Source organism: Rhinolophus sinicus, linkage group LG04 (assembly GCF_036562045.2).
Source record: "Rhinolophus sinicus isolate RSC01 linkage group LG04, ASM3656204v1, whole genome shotgun sequence".
NCBI lineage: Eukaryota > Metazoa > Chordata > Mammalia > Chiroptera > Rhinolophidae > Rhinolophus > Rhinolophus sinicus.
Window position 1 is genome coordinate 61,780,098 of NC_133754.1, and position 22,301 is coordinate 61,802,398.

The following is a 22,301-nucleotide window of genomic DNA, read 5'->3' on the forward strand; positions in this document are numbered from 1 at the left end:
CCTAAAGTTTTACATGGAGAAGTCCAGGAGGCCCAGCATTCTTATGGATCCTTCAGAGAACCCCCACTGTGCTGTTTCCCCACCCCCAACATTCACTGAAACATCACTGTATGGAGCAGCCTTGGTGGTCCTATAATAGATGGGCGTCATCATGACTGTGAAGATGTGAAAAAGCCCACTGATCCCACAAAGGGCTCATCAGATATGCTAGGGCAAGATTTCTTATCTCAGTGCTACACACATTTTGGGCCTCAAAGTTTTTTTTGTTTTGTTTTGTTTTTATCGTTTGGGACTGCCCTGTACATTGTAGGATGTTTAGCATCCTGACCTCTGCCTGCTATATGCCAATAGCATCCCCCCAAGTTGTGACAACAGAAACTGTGTCCAGACATTTTCAGATAAACTCTCAAGGCAAAACTACCCCTGGTTGAGAACCACTGTGCTAGAGGAAGGGAAAGAAAACTGCCTATCAGCTAGTCTTATATTGATCTCAGCAGGGGAGACATTTTTTACCTACTAGCAGAATTTCACAATCCTCTATACTGTCAACTTTTGGAGGTGGGTGTCCCCATTTCCACCTCTTAGGTATCGTGCAAGTGGGAAAAGTGGTGAGGAGAACCAAAGAGACTTCTCTGAGGATTGGGGATTTCTGTATATAAACTCTAGCTAGATTCTTATGATGGCAGAGTAATTGGTGGGGTTTCTGAGTAATGGTCCTTTGCTATTCACATGGGCTCAAAATGTGACTTTCCTGATGCAATAGCAGCAGATATGCAGACTTTGCTTAGGTAGCTCAGTGGAGCCCGTCTGGACCTATATTTCTCCACCATACAAGTGGATATGACATTCATAAAAGGAATGGTGAAAGGCCTACAACATACATTTTTCTCTAAATTTTCCCTTTTATCTTCAGGGAAAGAACCTATTTAAGCTTCATGACGATTCAGATATTTTGACACCCTTTCATTTTCTCTTCCTGCTTTCCAGTCCTTTTCCTTTCTCTCCCCAACCTCCTTCTACCAATCCAGTCAGCTGCTCCTTTAAGGGCAACCTTCTTGCCTGTAACAGAGTACATGACGCATAATACAGAATCAATATATTTTTGTTGACTGAATAAATAAGTGAAAGGATGAAAATCACTGGATACAAAGGAAAGCAGGATGAAAATCATAGGTTGATATGTTTCTAGCTTATACAGGATGTGAGATTTAAAAAATAATAACAATAGGAAGGATAGGTTACCCAGATAATTAACTAGGTGGTTTATGGTGTTGTCAGTTTATCCCAGGCTTTCATTGAGTGGGCATTCTCATTTGTATATTGACGGTACTATCTTTACAGAGAATAGATCCCTGGCCAATTACCAGAAGTTGCGAGCATGATGCACACAGACACCCCAACACCTACACCTGCACACAGCATACAGTCACCCTGTACCCCTCTCCACACCACACTCACACACACACACCACGCACAGATCTTGTGTAAGTCTGAGTGACCCTAATTGCTAAGCTAAGGATTTATGTGCAGAACACAACAGCATTTTTATGGATGTTCAGATTTGCTCAGCAGAGGTCTGGCTCACATGTCCTTAGTCTGGATTTTCAATGCACTTGACATTCATGAAGTGATCTGATATTAGTTTTGCTTTGCAAAAAACCCCAGAACTCTGGGTGCTGAGTGGGCTTTGGTTGCCCAGCGAGGGTGTGTCACAAAGCTGGCTCAGTTCACCTACCAAAGATTAGACACATGACTTGTTTATTCTTTTGTCCCAATAACTTTGTGTTTTCCTGCCTAGCAACAGTGTCTAGGAGTCAGAGAGAGTGCTTTTGGTTTCCCAATTCAACTCGTGAACATTTTTACCCACATCCATAATCATGAAAGCCTTGTAATGCCTTCAACATCTGACCTCTCCAAGCTCCATGCAAAGTGGAATAACTGGTCAGCAGCTACCCTGTTTCCCTGAAAATAAGACCTAGCTGGACAATCAGCTCTAATGCATCTTTTGGAGCAAAAATTAAGACCCGGTATTATATTATATTAATTATATCATTTATATTATATTATATTATATTATATTATATTATATTATATTATATTGCCGGGACTTATATTAATTTTTGTTCCAAAAGATGCATTAGAGCTGATTGTCTGGCTAGGTCTTATTTTCGGGGAAACAGGGTTTGTGGACAGAGGACCTAATCTTGACACAAAGGATCAATATCCCCAAGGGAAATGGCTGGATCCAGGGGACTCCAGTCATGGTTTATTTTTCTTTCTTGAATTGAAAATCTGCTTTAGATACAGAAAATTCTTCAGTAGTTGGTTGAGTGGCTAATAGTCAATTTTTAGAAATAGACTAACATATAAGCCTTTTTTCATTTTGGGGAAGAAAGGAAACCACAATTGTACAGTGGGAATGTATCCAAGCACATTTGGGTATAGAAAATACATGGAAACTACTCAAGAGTCCTGCTCACTGGCTCATTTGTTTCAATTCAATAAATATGTGTCAAGTATCTACTAAGTGGCCGTAACTGTGCTAGGCACTGAGAGGAATATGAAGGAGGAAAAGACACGATGTCCATCCTGCAGCAATCCCTGCTTCTCACCATCTCTTTCCAATCTGAAGTTGAAATGTGACATTTTCAGTCTATAGAACTTGGAAGGGACCTTAGTGATAATCTTCTAAAATTCACATGTTGAAAGCATCTTGAAGAATAAAAAAGAATTATACTTCATTCTCTCAACCATGAAACTCAGAATAATAACTTGAACATCTACAAGATCCAATAAGAATTTGCTTGATAATAATAATAATGCCTGTTATTAATTATAATAATATGCCAATTGATATGTTCACTGATATTTGATTAGCAACAACAGCAGTTACAATTCTATGATTTTACTTAAAATGGGAAAAGTGTTACATGTATTCCATTTCGAAGATGGATATTATTTTTCAGTTGACTTAGGATTCTCAAAGGCTAAACCATCCACTACTTCAGTTACAGAATTCTCAGAGTTAGAAGGGATCTTAGAGGACATCTAGCCCAACCTCTCCTCCTCCCCATGACTAAGGTACTTCAGAGAGGAGGTATTTCTCTTTCCTTATTCCATTCTCCCTAGCCTTTCCTGTCAGGTTGTTGCTCTTACCTGGCTCTGAGGGTGTCCAGGCAGAGTAGCTTATCCGTAGTGATCCTATGTTGAGTGTTGCCATGATGGTCTCTGTATCTACCAGAGTCTGGCTGCCTGATGACTTGGATGGGGAGGATAAGACAGCACACATGGAACAATGCTCTATGTTGACTGCACGGAGGTCTCCAGAATAGAGTGCAGATCCCTAATGAGAGAAAACCAGCTAGAGGAGGGACTTCTCAGATAGACGGATTTTCTATCATGGCTCATGGTAGTGGCTCTTTGTGGGGGATGCAATTTTTGAGCCAAAGCCTCTCCAGCTTCCAAATGACTTGGTTTTAAGACTTAGTTACCTGATATCTGACACGTTTAGCCTTATCAATCATTAACATCTTAGTGTGATCATATTTTACAGATCCTTTCCTGAGAACAAGTCTGGATGAGACTATGGAGGGTGGACATGGGGGATCCTAAATCCACATAGATGACTCAAGTGGGAGAAGAGAAGCAGAGGAAGGGAAACAGTGGTGAGGGGGGGGAAATGAGAGAAAGGGGAAGTTATGGATCTAAAGGCAAATTTTGTATCCTCACAATTTCATTTGTAGCTGACTCTGCTTCTGCTCTCTGAATTAACTATCAGAGTGTCAGTTGCTTCTGTCCTTTGGTGGAAAAATTGGGATAAATATGGCCCTGCCTTCAGGTAGCTTAGACTCAAATGTTGGTAATTCCTAACATTAGCTTTATCTAGAGACTTCTGGTAATTTACTTTTCTTCCCTTCTTTGAACTAAAGTAAAAGGGTGGTGAGGGGAAACTTATGGTGGCTTTTTAAAAAAGCAAATGAAATTTGCTTCTTGGGAAAGAATTTTTGAAATTTGAAAAAATATTCCTTACATATTGCCAGTATTCTTTCATAAAAAATCAAATGTTTTAGTGCATTTCACACTGCACATTATGTATATATTTTTTAATCCAGAGAAATGGTGGCATATAATGGGATATAGACCAATGAAGGTTCAGAGCAAATACAATTACAATCACAATGCCATATACGCATAATGGATCCATTTTTCAGACATGTAAACTTAATTCCTTCCTTCCATATACCTACGGTATCAAGGACTACGTGGCATTATGTGTTCCATAAAAGATGTACCTCCAGAAAAGATGAAAAAGTTAGAGCACAAAGGCTGGCTGGTATCACGTTAGGTTTAGCCATGAAGTCAGAATCAGATTCAGAAATGCAGAGTAAGTCTTATTTATATAAAGCCCATAAACATGGTGGCTTCTGAGCATAATGTCTGGATTTAAATCCTGGTCCTGCTACTTACCTGCTGTGCAAACTTGGACAAGTTATTCACTCTGTCTGTGCCTGAAGTTCAACATCCTTAAAATCTATACTATGAGGGTATTTTGAGAGTTAAATGAGTTTATCTATGTAAAATGTATAGAATAGTTTCTGGTACCAGTAGGCATCATATAACTGCAAGTTATTATTTCATTATTATTATAAATACTGGTACTGTTTGTGTTCTTATAATTATAAATATTCACTATTCTGTACGTGATACTTACGGGCAAAATGTATATCTGGGGAAAATTCTGGAGAAATTGCCATTCTCTCTGCAGGTAATCCAGAGACCCGATGAACACGATGTCCTTCAGCTCCTGCCGGGTATAGTTGCTGGCTCTCAAGGGCATTACAAAATTCCGAAGCCCCATCAGTGTTGATTGGGCATCTCCAAAGATACATGCTACAACGTGGTTCCGAAACTTGTGTTTTGACCTGTCAGTTCGTGTCTAAGTATAAGCATGCCAGAATCTGGTCATTTTTTAGAAATAAACTGAGAGTTCCTCAAAAAGAGCTCCTTCCCATCACCCCAATTCTTCTACGAACATCCATAGGAATATTTTCATAAGGATAACAGAATTTTGCAAACTGCTCATAGAATATGGGACTCATTCACAGTGGGGCAATTATATTTTTGGTCTTTTTGTGGAGTTCCTCCTTATTTCACTTTTTTTTTTTCCAGCTTTCTATTAGCTTGGAGCACAACTAAAACTCAGATCAGTATCATTCTACTAGGTATGAAATTATTGAACCAAATGGGGAAAATATCCCTTATTTTCATTATATGGTTTTAGCCTTGTAAGTGCTATAATAAGATTCAGTAACCAACTGAAACATTCCAAATTCCAATGCTAAACTTCTGTCTTCTAGTGAGCCCTGAAAATTATATCAAGTTGCACCACATGTAGTTTCCAGGGATTTTCACACACAAAAAAATACATATTAGTTTGAACCATATGAAATTACCTTTTTGGTAGGTCAAAAATGGTTGGGTCAAAAATGGTTGAATATTGGTGATTTCACCTGGTTCAACCTAATATTTATATTTAATAACTATTTTTCTTAGTTCGGAATAAGACACAATTGCTAGCATGGTGAGTGTAAGCGATCCTCATAGTCCCCTAGTCGATATGACAGCTCTGACAATTTTGTGCTTCTGATCAAATGATTAATCATGCTTTTACACAAATTTAACTGATTCAATAGACTCTTTCCAGAGTTGAGAAAATTCATCTTGCAACATGCACAAAATAAATTTGGTTATAAAAATTCCGTTGGATCCCAAACATCTGAATATGTCTTATACTATTTATCAGTATTGCCAATTGTTAACATCTCCCCTATATCTCTAAGTTGAAAACAAAACAATATACATATGAATATTTAGATTAGTTTTTTTCCAATTTCATAGAGACTTGTAAAAGCAAGTAACTTTTTAAAAAAAGGCATGATATTCCTAAAGGAAATTTGTTTTAAGCATTTGTCTGATTTCTTTCAGGGACTGAGTCAATGTCTCCTCTCATGGAGCTGGGATGGAATAGAATGAGCACTGGACCTGGAGTCAGACCTGATTTTGTATTCTGGTTTTGTCATTAGCTGTATGCCTATGAATAAAGTAGTTAACTTCTCTAACGCCTAACTTCTCTAAATTTAAATGGTTTAAACACAAGGAGAAGTTAATTCTGTTGTGGAAACTAATATATTGAAAGTACAGTATTTGATTCATTAACTGTTATTCAGTAACTATTAATCAAATCTGAGTCTTACTGAATTCTTAGATTTTCAAAGGAGCACTCTTGGAATCTGGTACAGAACAGGCTAAATGTATCTGAAAGCGCATCATGTATGGGTATGTTCTACATCCCTGAGCACACAAAGACTCAGAGTATTTCAAATGGATATATCGTTCTCCCTATGCCAGTCCTTAGCTGGGTTAAACGACAAGCTTCTATGAAACAGAGGCTGATGAAATCTAACAAGATAAGTAAGTAACATCTGACATCTGAACAATTAGTTTGTCAAATTAGCACATACCAGGAAATACTCTTTCCAAAGGGAATCACCCTGTGAGGGGAAATAAAGTTACTTGTCTAGTGAGCCTTCCTAGAGAGTGATATGAATCTTAACCAAATCTATTAAATAATCTTATCTAGCTAATCTGATTAGTTTTAACGTGAATAATGAAGCCTCTAACCCTATTTAATGCAACGTGCCTGAAGTTCAACAATTACTCTTCTGAGTAAAACTAAACAATTAGAAACAAGATACATGGCAGAGTGCATTAATGGGTACAGCTAGAGAGGCAATTTCTCCAAGAAACTGTGACTCAAAACTGTCTCCCAATTGAGAAAGATGGTGGCTTTTGGGAGAAGGGGAGGGTGCACTATTTGTTCAAAGTAACTTAAATTGACCACTTTCACTTGACCCTTCTGCAAACTAAATTAAGTTCAAAGCCTCCCTGAATTTTGCAATCTGGACATTTCTCCTCCAGGGTCACAAGTGTCAAAATTCTTAGTAATTCTTAAACTAGAAGCCCTTCTACACTTATCAAAAGACTCAGTTGGTGTTCTGAACTATATTCCACATTGAGTGTCGTAAAGGAGCGACCTATCATAGACACCTGTTTGCATGCTTAATAAATATGGTATAATAAAATGTCTGCTATTGCCATTTCTTGGTCTCTTGGATGTCTCCAACCAACTTCCCAACCTTTCTAAAGATTTCCCTCCCACTGAAAATATGTTTGGCTGCCTGCTCAACAGATGTTTATTTCACTCAGGTTAAAATAGGACATAATTGCTAAAATGGTGAGTTTCAGCAACCTTAATAGTTTTCTAGTTGACATAACAGCTCTGGCAATTTTGTGCTTCTGATTGAATTATTGATCATGCTTTTACAAAAATTGAAACATATTCTGTCAGGACACTGGCACTGAGTGAGGCACAAGGATTGTGTGTGTGTGTGTGTGTGTGTGTGTGTGTGTGTATTTAACAGAAATAATTGAACTAAACTACTTTTGGAAAGCAAGAAAAATTCATAACTGTTAATTAGTCACAGTTTAAAAAATTATATAAGGTTCACACAACATTCAATCTATCACTTTTACTAGTTAGTTTACCAACTATTGCTTACAAGGTAAACCACTGAGATCATACTTGAGTTTCTAAGTCTGGAAAATGAGAATACATGGGGATCCAGAAAGCAGGCATCAGAGCCTGGGTTAGGATATACAAGGTTTTTTACATCTTAGTTGATGGCATTTTAGGGAGCTGAGTTAGTTTATCTCCTTGAGAGAACAGAGATAGGGATAGGATTCTAATATCTATAAGGATTCACCCATGTTGTAGGGAGAAAGCGTCTAGGCGATACATTCGTGGCTAGTGTGTTAAGTACAATTATAGCCAGCTTTAAGAAAAACTATTAAACTTAAAAAAAACTTTAAAAAAATTACAAAAATGTTTATTTACTTTAAAAAAAGGAAAGACTGCAGAGTTCTTGTAAATAGGTTTCCCTGGTGCATTTAAATTAATTAGATTTTCTAGCAAAACAACAGTTTCAGGAGAACATTATTTGGAATAACTGACTCAGCTGAACTGTTAAAGGAGGGGAGAAGTAGTTGAAGAATCCGATCTAATTATTTTAAATACCAGCATATTATCCACACAGTCTTTTTCAAATGCCACATCTGTTACCCTGCAAACCATTCATCTGGCTGTTGAGGTGTGTGTTTTCCTCCAAAATTTATAGATTACACAGAGAAATGGCAGGTCCTTATGATTAGTGAAGGGCATCATTTATCCTAAAAGAAACTTTATTTTATTTAAGATTTGGTGCAAGATCACCTACCAGAATCACCTTGTCCAAAGGGGTTGCTTTACACCGGTGAAACATGCCACTGCTATCAAGACAGTCAGAATCTTCATAGAGAAAAGGCCTAAGTAGAAAAGAATGGAGAGTTAGCCTGAGAACATTTGGGGCTCTGGAGTAACAAACCCAAGATATCAAATTCATTAGAGCTTCGAGCCTGAAGTGAAGAATAACATGAGGAGAATGACCTCAGGTCTGTGAGACTCCAGGAAAAAGATTTGTGCCTGAAAGACACCAGGAGCTAATGTCCAGATTGTATCATAGCTGAAGACATACTGAACACTTTGGGCAAAAGCCACGAGAATTGGGGCAGCCGGATGGCTCAGTTGGTTAGAGAGTGAGATCTGAACAATAGGGTTGCCGGTTTGATTCCTACATGGGCCGGTGAGCTTCGCCCTCCACAACTAGATTGAACACAAGGAGCTGCCGCTGAGTTATTGGAGGGGCGGCCAGATGGCTCAGTTGGTTAGAACCTGAGCTCTTAACAACAAGGTTGCCGGATCAATTCCTGCATGGAATGATGGGCTGCGCCCACTGCAACTAAAGATTGAAAACGGAGAGACTAGAATTGGAGCTGAGCTGCGCCCTCCACAACTAGATTGAGAGACAACAACTTGACTTGGAGCTGATGGGTCCTGGAAAAACACACTGCTCCCCAACATTGCCCAATTAAAAAAAAAAAAAAAAACACACAAGGATTGTGTGTGTGCATGTGTGTGCACACATGCGTATGCATCTTTGTGTGTTTAACAAACACATCAGTCCTTTTACCTGAGATTATATGTGCTTTGAAGGTAGTTATTTCTGCTCTTAATTTTGCTACTCCTATCATGATGCTACTCTTGCTTGGGAGAAATCACAAGAGGTGTTTTGTGTACCTCAACACACAATTTAGAAGGCTGCGAGATAAAGTCATGGGTGGCATTTCTCTCCCTAGTCTGTTTTCCTCCCTCTCCTTTTGATATCTTTCCTTATGGGTCTCTGTTGAAACATCTTTACTGATTATATGAATTTTGCAATTTTTATAGCTTCTATACTGGCCTACATTTGACTAGACTTTTCTCTAATCTTGATGTAAGTCTTGGCAAAGCCCTCTATGTGATCATTCCACACTGCTGTTAGGTACAACGCTTATCATATTATATATTCAGTCACCACAAGGGTTAGATGATCTTATGAAAAATCTCACTCATACCCTAAGGAATGCATATTTGCTTGTTAGGGAAGAGAGAAACTTTTTAAAAAAATATTTATTTATTTTTTCAGTTACAGTTGACATTCAACATTATTTTATATTAGTTTCAGGTATACAGCATAGTGGTTAGACATTTATATAATTTATGTGGTGATCCCCCTGATTAGTCTAGTACCCACCTGGTACTGTACATAGTTGTTATGACATTATTGACTATAATGTCTATGCTGTACTTTACAAAACTCTTTAGAATCACAGAGAGTATGCGGTTCAAAAGGACCTATTTAAGTCAAGAAAATCTAGGGATAGTCTGCAGAAAAACACACACCAAAACATCAAAATTCCAGGGGCTTAACACAACATCGGTTATTTCTCACTATGTATTTTCCTCAGGTGAATAGGTGTCTCTGCTCCACACAGCCACTCAGAATCTTAGAGGGACAGAGGCTCTACCATCTTAGACCACACACACGAAACATGCATCCTCCTTAGCCATTAAGGCCAGGGAAGAGAAAGATACTGAAGAATCAAACCCGGGCTTTTAAGTGCCTTGGTCCAACGTGATCATATCATTGCTGCTCACATTGCCATAGTGACAAGCCCCCATGCAGTTCTTCAAGCTGTCTTCTAATGTACTGTACAGATGAACAGCCTGAGTACATGGGTGACTATGTGGAGGAGAGTGCCCTGCCCTCCTTGACCTGTGTTAGACATATAATATGAACAAGAAATATACCTTTGTTGTGTTAAGCCAGTGAGATTTCATGGTTGTTACCACAGCTTAAGTCCATCCTATCTTAACACAAGTATCTTTTCTTAAAAATGTGTTCCATGGAATATCAGTAACTGGATAAGTCAAAAGGAAATGTTTTCTGTAGTCAAATAAATTTTTTAAAGAGTATCCCCTCTTTGAGATTCACATTGCACCGTAGCCTATTAAGGTTCTAAAAAGCCTTGCCAAAAAAGAAATCCTTTAAAATTTGTATAATCCAGTGTTTCACACACTTACTTGACCACGAAAGGTTTTATTATTTACTTATGTACTTACTTATTTTATTTATTTATTTATTTGCTTATTTAAAATATATTTTATTATCCCTCGAAACATCTTTTGGGACATGTTGTATCATGTCATACTGTAGGTAATTAGTACCTAATGCCAGCATTCTCCTGTGAGATTTTACTATACATTCTGGGAGAAATACAACCTATTGTTCTCTGTGCTGAAGGGTTAGGGGGTTTTCCCTGTGAATTAATATAGCTTGTTATTCAATACTTGGTCCAAAGACTCAGACTCCAACATAATGTCAAGCAAATTTCCTCTCTTTTAACCAGGTTAGTTTCTAAATAGGTATCTTAAGTCATAATTTTTCAGACAAAAGAATTTACTTAATCTGAGATTGAAGTGTCAGACCTAAAGTAACAGGATAGAGAGAGGGCCCAGAAAGAGAAGCTGGCGTGGGAGGATGGGGCACTGGTGAAGGGTTCAGAAGAGTAGAGAGGCTAACTGCCAATGAGATCAGCCAAAGTCTAGATTCAATCCTCATTTCCTTCTCCATTTAAAACCTACCCATAAACTTAGTGAATTCTGTTCATTTACGTAGCCAGAAGATGCTATAACATTAAGCCTCAAGGTCAGTTTGACCAAATGAGTTACCTTGTTCACTAAATTAACATGACTGTTGGTGGTTTAAATATCCATAACTCAGAACCTAGGAGCCTCACAGCCTCTCTTAATGGTACTAGACAAGACCATGGTGATGGCTATGCCAAGCTTGCTAAAGGGAACACACCTAAGACCCGAGTCTGGTTTTGATTTTTATCAGGATTTGGAGAACTGACTATGCTACTCATTCACAGAACCTTCTTTCCTCTCCATGTATAGTTTCCTGGACACCTCCCCTCAGATGTTTATATAATATACCACGTTACCTTCAGGGAAGGGGCTTCCTGCTCTCTGACTGTGGCATTAAAGTCTACAACAACTGTACTACTTTTTTTCTGGTCACTTCCTTTAGCTTTTCCCCACTTCTCCTCCTCTGCAACCCCCTCCCACAATGAATGAAGAGTCCTTGGTCTGAAAATTACATGCCCCTTTGGCCAGTGGAAGATGATCTTCTCCCAAGCACATGTTAACTTGAGTCGGAATAGCAAATCATTCACTAGACACTTTCTATCATAATAAAAGCATGGTCTATGTACACAAGCTGTCACACACATCTTTATTCTTCATTCCTTTCTTCATTCTGATGTTATGGAAAACAGATATGCCTTAGAGGAAACACCTGTTGGAGACCTGCATAAAAGAAAAGGCTGGAGGAAACCCACTTCATCATAAAGGCATCCATCTGGTGTCCTTGCCAAAACAAAACCTGATGCAATTTAGTTCACCATCCCTGGACTAAAGCTCCCTTCTGCCATATGCCTTGCAAATGACATGATCCTTGCAGAAATATACCTTCCTAAAGAGACTAATAAATCATCTATGAGAATGTGCAACATTAGCAGTCTTACAACTTGGAAAGAAGTTCTTTTTTTTTCTTTATAACATAAAGGCTGATGCTATTGGAGGAAAAGGTAGCCACAGGGCACCATCCAGGTTATTCAAGACAAAAGAAAAAGCCATATTCTGACCACAGGTAGAAGCTTCTTGGGTGAGGAGGCTTTCTATGTAAGACAGCCTGGCAAGAACCATGGTGGGAGTTATCTGAGAGGGCCCTCAGCAAGACATGTATGGGATAAAGGTGGGGTTGGTTCACTGATCACAAGATAGGCTTCTTATTGTAGAAGCAAAGTGTGGTACTTCCACGTGGACTGTCCAGGATGCACTGAACCTTGAAATGTTCTCAGAATCATATCTCTGACATCCACCTTTGGAAATTGATAGGTCAAGTGTGCTGGGTGAGAACAGTTTTTGCAGCCAGTCTACTTGTGCACATGCAGAGCAGCATGTGAATAAAGCCTCCAGTTTTCTTTGCTGATGACTGCCTTTCTTCAGGATGCTTTCATATGCATGAAGCCAATGTCTTGCAAGCACATGCTTGAACCTGACCCAGTTAAGGAGGGCAGGCTTTTCCTCTCTGCTTTCTGGAACTATTCTGAAGAGAACTTTCATTCTGCCTTGTCCATAGCAACTTCGCCTGTATGAATTCTATCACTTAAAGGGAAATATAAATGAAAGACAATGTGCCTTTTGTTTCCAATGGTAGCACCTGATGAGAAAGAGATTAAACTATACAGAAAAACCTCTATCAAGAAGGTGGCGTAGGTTTCAGTATGAGGCCATTATGTCCTCCAACTTACAGACTTGACTCAGATTATTCTTGAAGATGATCTACCAATGGGTGAGACCCTCTACTGTTCACAATACCTATTAGAAAGTTCAAAAGGCACCTACAGCTCTTTTTTTTTTCTTTTCCTTTGCACGCCTCATTTTTAGATATGTTAACAAATCTTGGCTTGTGACCATTCCATTTGAAACCTTAAAACTCCATAGGTGACTTGTAAATTCTTCGGAGAGTATTGTGGCCTGGATGTAGAACAATATATTTTTTGCTCAAGACTTAAGTTAAAAAAAAATAACAAGTTTTATAAAGTCTTAGCATAGAAAGAATTCCCTTGGCTGAGGGTTGGGAGAAAGGGAGGAATGTGTCCAGGAGTTTCAGTGCCCTCCGTGGTTCAATCTTTGAAAAAATACATTGCAACAGTCTCCTGACGGTAGTGATCTAGTTCCCACCAAAACTGGAGGAAAAATCCTTAGTCCCAGGATGCCTTTAGTGCTACTGAAGATTTTATGACTTGCAGGTTACAGCTGCCTTCTCTCCAATGACTTTGCATATAGTGACAAGGCTATTCAGTCCCTACTTAACCTGAAAATACTCATTTATTGTCAATTCTGACCATGGGATTTTGTGAATTGAGAAAGAGGAAATCACCTAAAATTTGAAATGAGAGGGCAAGTTGTGTAACTAGGGCTTCTCTCTCTATCCTACACCATTCTCTCCCTCTCCCGCCTATCCTCTCGCTCTAGATCTTACACGCATATACATACATCCTTACACACCTACACACATGCTATAGTCCAATTTCATAATATGAGCCTTTATGGCCACATTTCAATTTTATTTTTCTGGGTTTCACCTGGTTGTCATTTATTCATGACAAGGCACTATTTTTACCTTGGAGGGAAGCTAAAGGTTTAAAAACATGGATAATTTTTTAGTCCAATCCCCTAGGAACCTGTGTATGAGCACGGGGAAAAGAGCTCCTGGGAGCTCTGAGAAACTTTCAGAATGAAGTAACCATGGAGAATCTCAGGAAGGCAGAACACAATCCACCTTCTCTGTTAGCAAGGCCTCTGTGATCACTTCCTTTTCCATTAGAAAGGGAAAGTGTACAACTGGAACTGTGCCTTCCCTCCAGGTTGATCAGATATCCTTGCTGAGACTCCTTTACTGGGTAAAATGAGAGAAAACCTGCCGTGAAATCTCATGGGATGGGACATACATTGACAGCAGGCTAGCTATGTAAGCACCATGCCCTCTTGGTTGTCATGTGAGAAAACCTTAGAAAAGGAGGGGAATAAGAAACCCATTGTGGGGCAACTTGGGTGACTGACTGTTCTGGTTGGTTCAGGACTCGCTTTAGTACTGAAGGCCTTCTAGGATAGGAGGCTTTCAGGACTGAAACTGGTCCCTCCACGTCAGAATGAGGATGCTTTTTCATGCTAATATGAAAAGCCCCTAGGGAAAGAGGAAGAAAGGGGAAGGAAGGATAAAACAATTGAAACAGTATGCCCAGAAAACCTTTCACGGTGTGTTCAGAAAACTGCCCACACTTCTACATCTATAGATGAGTTTGGCTCATCTATATGTTCAGTGGAAGAAAAAACAGTTGGGTGGCCGGAGCCCTGTACGTTTTAAGACAAGCAGGTTCCTGTGAATTACATCTTCCATCTTCCCTCTGATTTCTGTCTCCTGATTCTTTACATATGTAAAGTCTTCACGAAATCATTGTGGAATTATAAACATTAATAATAAAGACTGTAGGTGTGATTTTTAAAAAAAATCTGTAAATGGCACTTTAAAAAGGATATGTATTAATATTCAGGATATCACTGTAGTCAGTGTTATCTTATTTCAGTCTACATAGGAGAATGTAAACTGTATTCTAAAGTAAACCAAATCAGCTAGGAACAGAATGTTCTGTTTGCCTTTAAATGCTGCTTTGCAGATGGAGTCTATCAAATCCATGGCCTCTGTTTTCAATGTTTACATTTAAAATCTCTGCAAAGACATTTTTTTTTACCACCGTCTTGCTTAGAAGTTAGATCCAGGGTCAGAGTGGCCCCAACCCAGGTGAAGGCAAGAATAATAGGTTGGTATTTCTAATAGATAAACCCACATCTGAGCTCACATTTGAGCACTTCTGCTATGTTTTCCTTTATTGCAGATGAGTACAAACTGATCACTTTTTTGCAAAGTGTTTTCTGTGCAAACACGTACGTAGGCATCTCAGAACTTAAATTGTTACCAGACGGAAGATCAAGGAGAAAGATTTTAAAAAAAAAACAACTTCCCTCTTCCTCACCCATTCCCCAGATGGAACCTTATTTAAATGCCTGTATATTTTATGGATATTGCATTTGGGACTTCCCACAATGTGAGGACAAATGAGGCATGACCCCTAGCAGCAGGTACCTTTAATAAAGGCTGGAGTTTGAGCCCTGGGCAGAAGAGCCTGGGGCTTAGGGCAAGCCTCACATCTAATTGGGAACAATTTCCTCAGCCAATCTGTACAGCATGAGGTCACATTTTTAGGTGCTCTTTCCCATACCCCCCAACACATTTTAAATATCAAATGACTTAGTAAATATAGAGGTTGACCTAAATGAAAAATATTTTCCTTCCATAGACAGGTTGGGATATGGACTTCTCTGTTCAATGGATTAGGAACTGAATGATTAAATCAGTTACTCCGATACTTTCTACACTAAAATGCATTGCTGAAACAAATGGAAATTTTAAGCAAAATACTTTTATTTTTATATTTTTGGTGGGATAGGGAGATGGGAAGTAGAAATTTGAAGTATCTGAAAATAAGCTCATTTTTCATTGTATTGCTATACTTTCTAAAGTTTTACAGGATTAAGCCTGGGTCAGAGAGTAGCACGACAAAAATGTTTTCCTTATGTAGTGGGATGAGAGGCTTGGCCTGGGCAATTACTAACAATAACTCCCCAAAAGAAATTGGGACTGGAAAAAATAGCATCCATCAAAATGTTACTGGTGTGAGTGTGCACATGTGCTTGTCTGTGTGTGTCTGTGTGTGTGTGGGGGGGGGTGTCAAATTGAAAAGTACAAATTGTGCAGAGGAAATAAAAATAATTTCAGGGTACATGAATACTATTAGAGTTTTTCCCCTTAGAAAGAGGAAGTTATTTGTGAAATATTCTATCCACATTTCTTAATTTCTCTGAAATACCTGTGCCTGGATGTCAAAATGGAGACAAATTATTAGTGGGCTGGTGATTACAGACTTTTGGAAACATTGGAAGGACCTAATGATGTGTTGAGGGCCACAGACTTTTAAATTTTCCTCACATCTGGAAGCCATCACTGGAAGGAAGCCTGTTGAATAAAGGCATCCTGAGTATTACAACATTTTACTTAGCACCAGTGACCTGTCAAGAAGCAATGGAGATAATGGAGATGGAAGCCACTTGGGATCACTCATGACATGGAGCCCTCTTCTGCTCTATGCGTTACATGATGTCTATTTTTCAAAAGTGTTGTGCCTTGATTAGAGGTGAAAAGTTAGAATTAGGGGTCTCTGGTGGGAGGGAGAAGGTTGTGGCTAGTGTTCTTTAACAAGAAAAAGTGATTAAAATAGGGCTGTTATTGGGGATGAAAGGTAAGAGCAGGTTCTTTTTTTTTTTTGGGAGATAAGAGTCCCAGGGTGAGACAGCCATAAAAGGCAGGAAAGTCATGAGCACTACTTAGTTAGATTTTCCCTATGTTTCAGCCCTTTAAATTAAGAATGAATCAGAACAAAAGGGACAAAGTAGAATGCTCATACAGTTCTATTCCCCTCTAATTTGAAATTAAGTTTCTGCAGCACATCAAGTCCTTGACTTGTCTTATATGTGCTTAAACATTTATATATGAATTTCTTGAAGCTGAGGCCTGTTGCATCAAGAAACCATCTGAATGCCTAAACTCTTACCCCTACTATTTAAGCTCCAGAAGGAACATTTGCAAGTCATTTGATGCCTTTCCAATACTGTTTTTTAGTTGTAGCCATTTACAGGAGAGAGAGAGGGAGAGGGAGAAGGAGAAAAAGAGGATATAAGAATATGAAGTAAAATGGGGAAATGTCAGTCTATTAAATAAATGCTGTTGGGAAAACTGGACAGACACATGCAAAAAATGAAAGTAAACTATCTTCTTATACCATATATCAGAATAAACACAAAATGAATTGAAGACTTAAATGCAAGACCCAAAACCATAACACTTCTAGAAGAAAACTTAGGAAGTAAACTCTTAGACATTACCCTTAGCAACATTTTCTCTGATATGTCACCTTGGGCAAGAGAAACAAAAGAAAAAATAAACAAATGGGACTACACCAAACTAAAAACCTTCTGCACAGTGAAGGAAACCATCAACAAAATGAAAAGACAACCTATTGAATAGGAGAAGGTATTCACAAATGATACATAAAATAAGGAGTTAGTATCCAAAGTATATAAAGAACTCATATAACTTAACACCATAAAAACAAACAAACAAACAAAAATCCAAACAATTCAATTAAAAAATGGGCAGAGGACCTAAATAGACATTTTTCCAAAGAGGACATACAGATGGCCAATAGACATATGAAAAGATGCTCAGTGTCACTAATCATCAGAGAAATGCAAATAAAAACCACCATGAAAAAGCAAACTAACAGAAAAAAACACTATGAGATATCATCTCACATCTGTCAGAATGGCTATCATCAATAAATCAACACAAAAGTGTTGGTGAAGATGTGAAGAAAAGGGAACCCTCGTGCACTGTTGGTGGGATTACAAATTGGTGCAGCCACTATGGAAAGCAGTTTGGAGATTCCTTAAAAAAAAAAGTTAAATTTTTGTTTATGACCCAGCATTCCACTTCTGGGTATTTACTCATAGAAATCCAAAACACTAATTCATAAAGATATATGCACCCTTACGGTCACTGCAGTGCTATTTACAACAGCCAATATATGGAAGCAACCTAAGTGCCCACCAAATAGACAATCAAAGAAGAAAGCTAGGGTACAATTATACAATGGAATATTATTTGGCCATAAAAAAGAATGAAATCTTACCATTTGCAACAACATGATGGACCTGGAAGGTATTATGCTAAGTGAAGTCAGACTGAGAAAGACAAATGCCATATGATCTCACTTATGTGGAATCTAAAGAACAAAATAAACGAACAAAATAGAAACAGACTCATAAATGCAGAGAACAAGCTGATGGTTGCCAGATGGGAGGGAGTTTAGGGGCAGGGTGAAAAAGGTGAAGGGATTAAGAAGTACAAATTGGTAGTTATGAAATAGTCATGGGGATATAAAGTACAGCATAGGGAATATAGTCAATAATATGGTAATAACTATGTATAGTGCCAGGTGGGTACTAGTCAGGGGGATCACTTCATAAAGTATATTAATGTATGACCACTATGCTGTACACCTGAAACTAATATAAAATAATATTGAATATCAACTGTAATTGAAAAATTAAAAAAGGAGGGGGAAGGTGAAGGGGAGTAAGAAGTTCAAATTTCCAAGTATAAACAAATAAGTCATGGGGATGTAACATACAGTACGGGGAATATCGTCAATAATATTGTGATAATGTCAGATAGTTGTTGGACTTATGGTGACCACTTCTTTAGGTATATAAATATTGAATAACTATGGTGTACACCTGAAACTAATATAATATTGTATGTGAGCTATATTTTAATAAAATTCTTTTCTTAAAAAAAAAAAAAGAAAATTTCCATGGAGATGGATTCCAAGTTATATCTGAGCTCTCATCACTCTGTAAAAGAGTAAAGAAACTACATGTTCTCTGAAATCTCCCAGCCTCTTTCATTTGACCATCTCACAGGAACCCATTCTCTTTCACTCAGGATTCCAGGCCAAAAGTCTAACAGTAACTAAACAAAATTTCAGGTGTTTTAATGATTTTATTTTACTCTTTGATTATATATTTCATTTTTTCAGTGTAAAATTGAGATTATATTATTAAAGAGTCAATTGTTCTTAATGTGGGTGCTCTTTATTCATCTCTACTTTTCCAAGCTTTTCAACACCCTTTTAATTTAAACTCAAAATTTTAGTAGTAGTGTGTGATAAAGATTATTGCTTTTACAAAATTATCCTAAAATTAATCTTTACCCATTTTTACCCATTATTTCCAGACATCTGATGTGATATGGGTCAACTTACCTATCTAAAACAGAACTGACAATTTTTTTCTGTGAAGGACTAGGTAGTAAAACTGTTAAGCTTTTGCAGGCCAAGAGGCAAAACTAATATTATGTAAGTTGTTATATAACAAGAGAGAGAATACATTTTCAAAAATTTTCATTGAGGATATTCAAAACATAATAATAAGAAGTATACTTTTTTTGTATTACAGATCTACTAATGAAAATAAAGGAATTTTAAAAGACATTTCACTTAATTGGCATTCAAACTTAGTGTTTTCTATCATCAAAATCAATTGCAAAGATTCATATGTCAATGCTGACCTTAATGAGTTTTAACATATATCATCTTTGAAAATGTCTTTTCACACAGAGAAATACTTCCAAATATTGATAGTACTCCATGAGCATATGATTCTAATTGAGCATATTCATCACTTAGAAGGCATTTATGGAATTCTGTTAGACTCTTCTCTCAATATTTGCCTTTTAGCATGTCATTATACAGCAGATTAATCACTTGCAATATAATGTTAGGTGGAACACTCTTCAATTTCATTGTGAAATGAAACTAAAAATACAGAAATTTCCTTTGTATTTGAATCAAATTAAAAAATAAAAAACAAAAACCTGTGAAACTGAAATCAGAAAATATATTCCCTGTAAATTTGTGTGGAAATAATGTTCTCACTTACTGTTTTAACTTTTGACATCATGAAAAGTGTATAAAGAAGCATGATATTACTTGTGATTGGAATAACAGTAATTGTCATTGTAATGACTTCATCATAGAATAAATTTCACATATAAGCTCGGTTTCGTATTTTAATTTTATGCTGATTTCATTAAGAAAAATGATCAAACCTACAATGAATGCAAAGTTTTGAGCCCATTTAGTGTTCAACAACAGTGACTGAGGGCATTTTCATTCAGAAAAATTTCAGTCTTGACCCAAAGCTCAAAAAATTACAATAAATCTTTACCACTGCTAAGCTCTTGAACTGCTTTTTAGTGAGGCTAATCATAATATTCAGTTTCTATTTCTGACAAAAATTCACAGAACTTAAAATGGCGAAGTCCACAAAAGCAAATGAAGTTCACCATTGACACTATTGGCCAAATAACTTGTGACATATTCAAGTATTTTCCACAAAATATCTGCTGATGAATAATACAATGGATAACCAGTCTTTACATACTTTGCATTTCAGAAGTTTTGTAAATTTGTCTAATGAAAAAATTTTTCTGCTTCACATGTATTTTTACTACTATTGATTGTAATACATCTTAGCAGATTCTACTTCAGATTGTACTAAATTAGTGTTTTCTCAACTTTTTAAATATATTTTCACAGGGAAATGTAGTCTACAGTGCCATGTAGACTGTACAGATAGGCTAATTTTTCAGTTGCTTCAAACTTGGCATTGACTCTTTTAATAAACAACTACACAGTATCAATAAGATTTGTTGTCTTTTACGGAGTTAAGGAAAACCACTCAAAATCATTTGCCCTATTTTTTAATTCACTATTGATATTGCTCCCAATGTCAATTCCTCAACCAACTGTTTTTGCAGAAAGGTTAATAGTGTTAAACAACTTTATTTTCTCTGAACACACATCTTGGAATCAAACACAATTTAATTGACTCATTATCAGTAAATGACTTCCATTGCTTGGCTATCAAACGAGCCATTCACAAGCAAACTTTGTTTACAAATTCTGTCATGATGAAATAGTCTTTTTAATTTTACATTTTTTAAACCAGTGCTTTACTGTGAACTAGGATAAGTGCTTAATCGAATAATGTCAATGTATATTGCATTCTTTTAGTACAACTACAATGTAATTGCAAATTAAACATGTAGCTTTGCCATTGCAAGCTGTACACTAACAAGTAGTAGGCTAGATTTGGCTTTCAGGCCGTAATTTGCTGACCTTTGATCTAGAACAGACTTTGGCATCATTTTAAAATAACATTTGCACAGAGCATATCACATAGTCCCTGTGGCATTTGTTAATAGTAAACTTTTACATGCATTATCTATAATTCTAACATGTTTAGTTTTTTGATTTTCAGAGTAAAAATGGCAAATTATAGTTGAAGAAAAGAGTTGTTGTAAAGAGACAGTTTTATATCAACTTAAGGGTCATTGAAAATTCAATAGGAAAATGAAAAACAAACTAAAATGTAGCCATGGAGGAAAGCACAGCCAGAATGGCAATAAAGACCTCCAAAAATTCACTCTTTGATAAAATCATGAGAACACAGATAAAAATTCTTAAAATCAATTTTTTCCAGAACTGTGGAAAGTATCCAAAGGTTTGAAGAATCCAAGAACTGTTAATTTGAAAAAAATTGGAAGACTCCTGATAAGTGAATTTTGTGGCATTTTAACTTGCCTTATTCCCATCCCTTTCCTCAGCTCTACCATAGCCTTTAAATCCAATGGAGTCATAATCATATAGCTATAAAAACTGGCAGTGTAGCAGCCACTGAAGAGGGAATAATAGATCTGAGCTTCTCCAGAAGTCCTATTCACAGAAAATATCATTATTTCAGCTTTATGGCAGCTCCCTCAAGATACCCAATAAAAAGGTTTACCTTTATTTGAACTGACTCAGAGTTTTCTCAGTGGGAAGAGCTGGTTCCCCTGGGGAATTTTCCAAAAATGATGTGCAGCAATTGCTTAAAATTCTGGATACTTGAGGTAGAGATAGCAGTGTGGCAAAATAAAAGTCTAAACAAAACCTTTAAATGAAAAAGCTGGAGAATGAGAAGTCCACTGGTGGCTTTGAACAACTCTGACTTAACTCATTCTAGGGATCTAAAGGAAAACCACAGGAAAGACCTAAGATATCCCAAATTCTTTACCTCTGGCTGACCTTGAAATTCTACACAAGCAGGAAGTGAAGGCTAAGGCAGAGATGTAAACTGCTAAAATGTTGAAGGCATTCCTCAACATGCACACAGCACCCCCTGGCAAAGGCAGAGAGATTATTGATTCAAGGCATTTAAGGAAATCTCAGTACAGTCATTTGCTAACCACAAAGCTGAGTGAGTAGAGGCTTCAATGTCAACACACCACAAAGAATACAGACTTTATAGAATTAGTTCAGGAAAGTTACTAGACAAATAGCAGAGACAACAATAACAGCAAACTCTGAGGCAAAGAGGAAAATAACTTCCAGAGCTGTCACATTATATTATTAAAAATATGTGGCTTTCAACAAGAAATTATGAGACTCAAAGACAATGGAAGTATTGTCCATACATA

At 37.3% G+C, this 22,301-nt stretch overlaps 1 protein-coding gene across 1 annotated transcript in view; it reads right to left on the minus strand.

The window, feature by feature from the left end:
• Window positions 1–22,301, minus strand: part of KCNU1 (potassium calcium-activated channel subfamily U member 1) — a 119,353-nt gene that overhangs the window by 17,604 nt on the left and 79,448 nt on the right. The window contains exons 20-22 of the mRNA XM_074331502.1: window positions 8,334–8,421; window positions 4,712–4,936; window positions 3,157–3,343 (exon numbers count right to left, since the gene is read on the minus strand). Of these exons, the coding sequence (XP_074187603.1) occupies window positions 3,157–3,343; window positions 4,712–4,936; window positions 8,334–8,421 (500 nt within the window). The remainder of the gene's footprint in view (window positions 1–3,156; window positions 3,344–4,711; window positions 4,937–8,333; window positions 8,422–22,301) is intronic.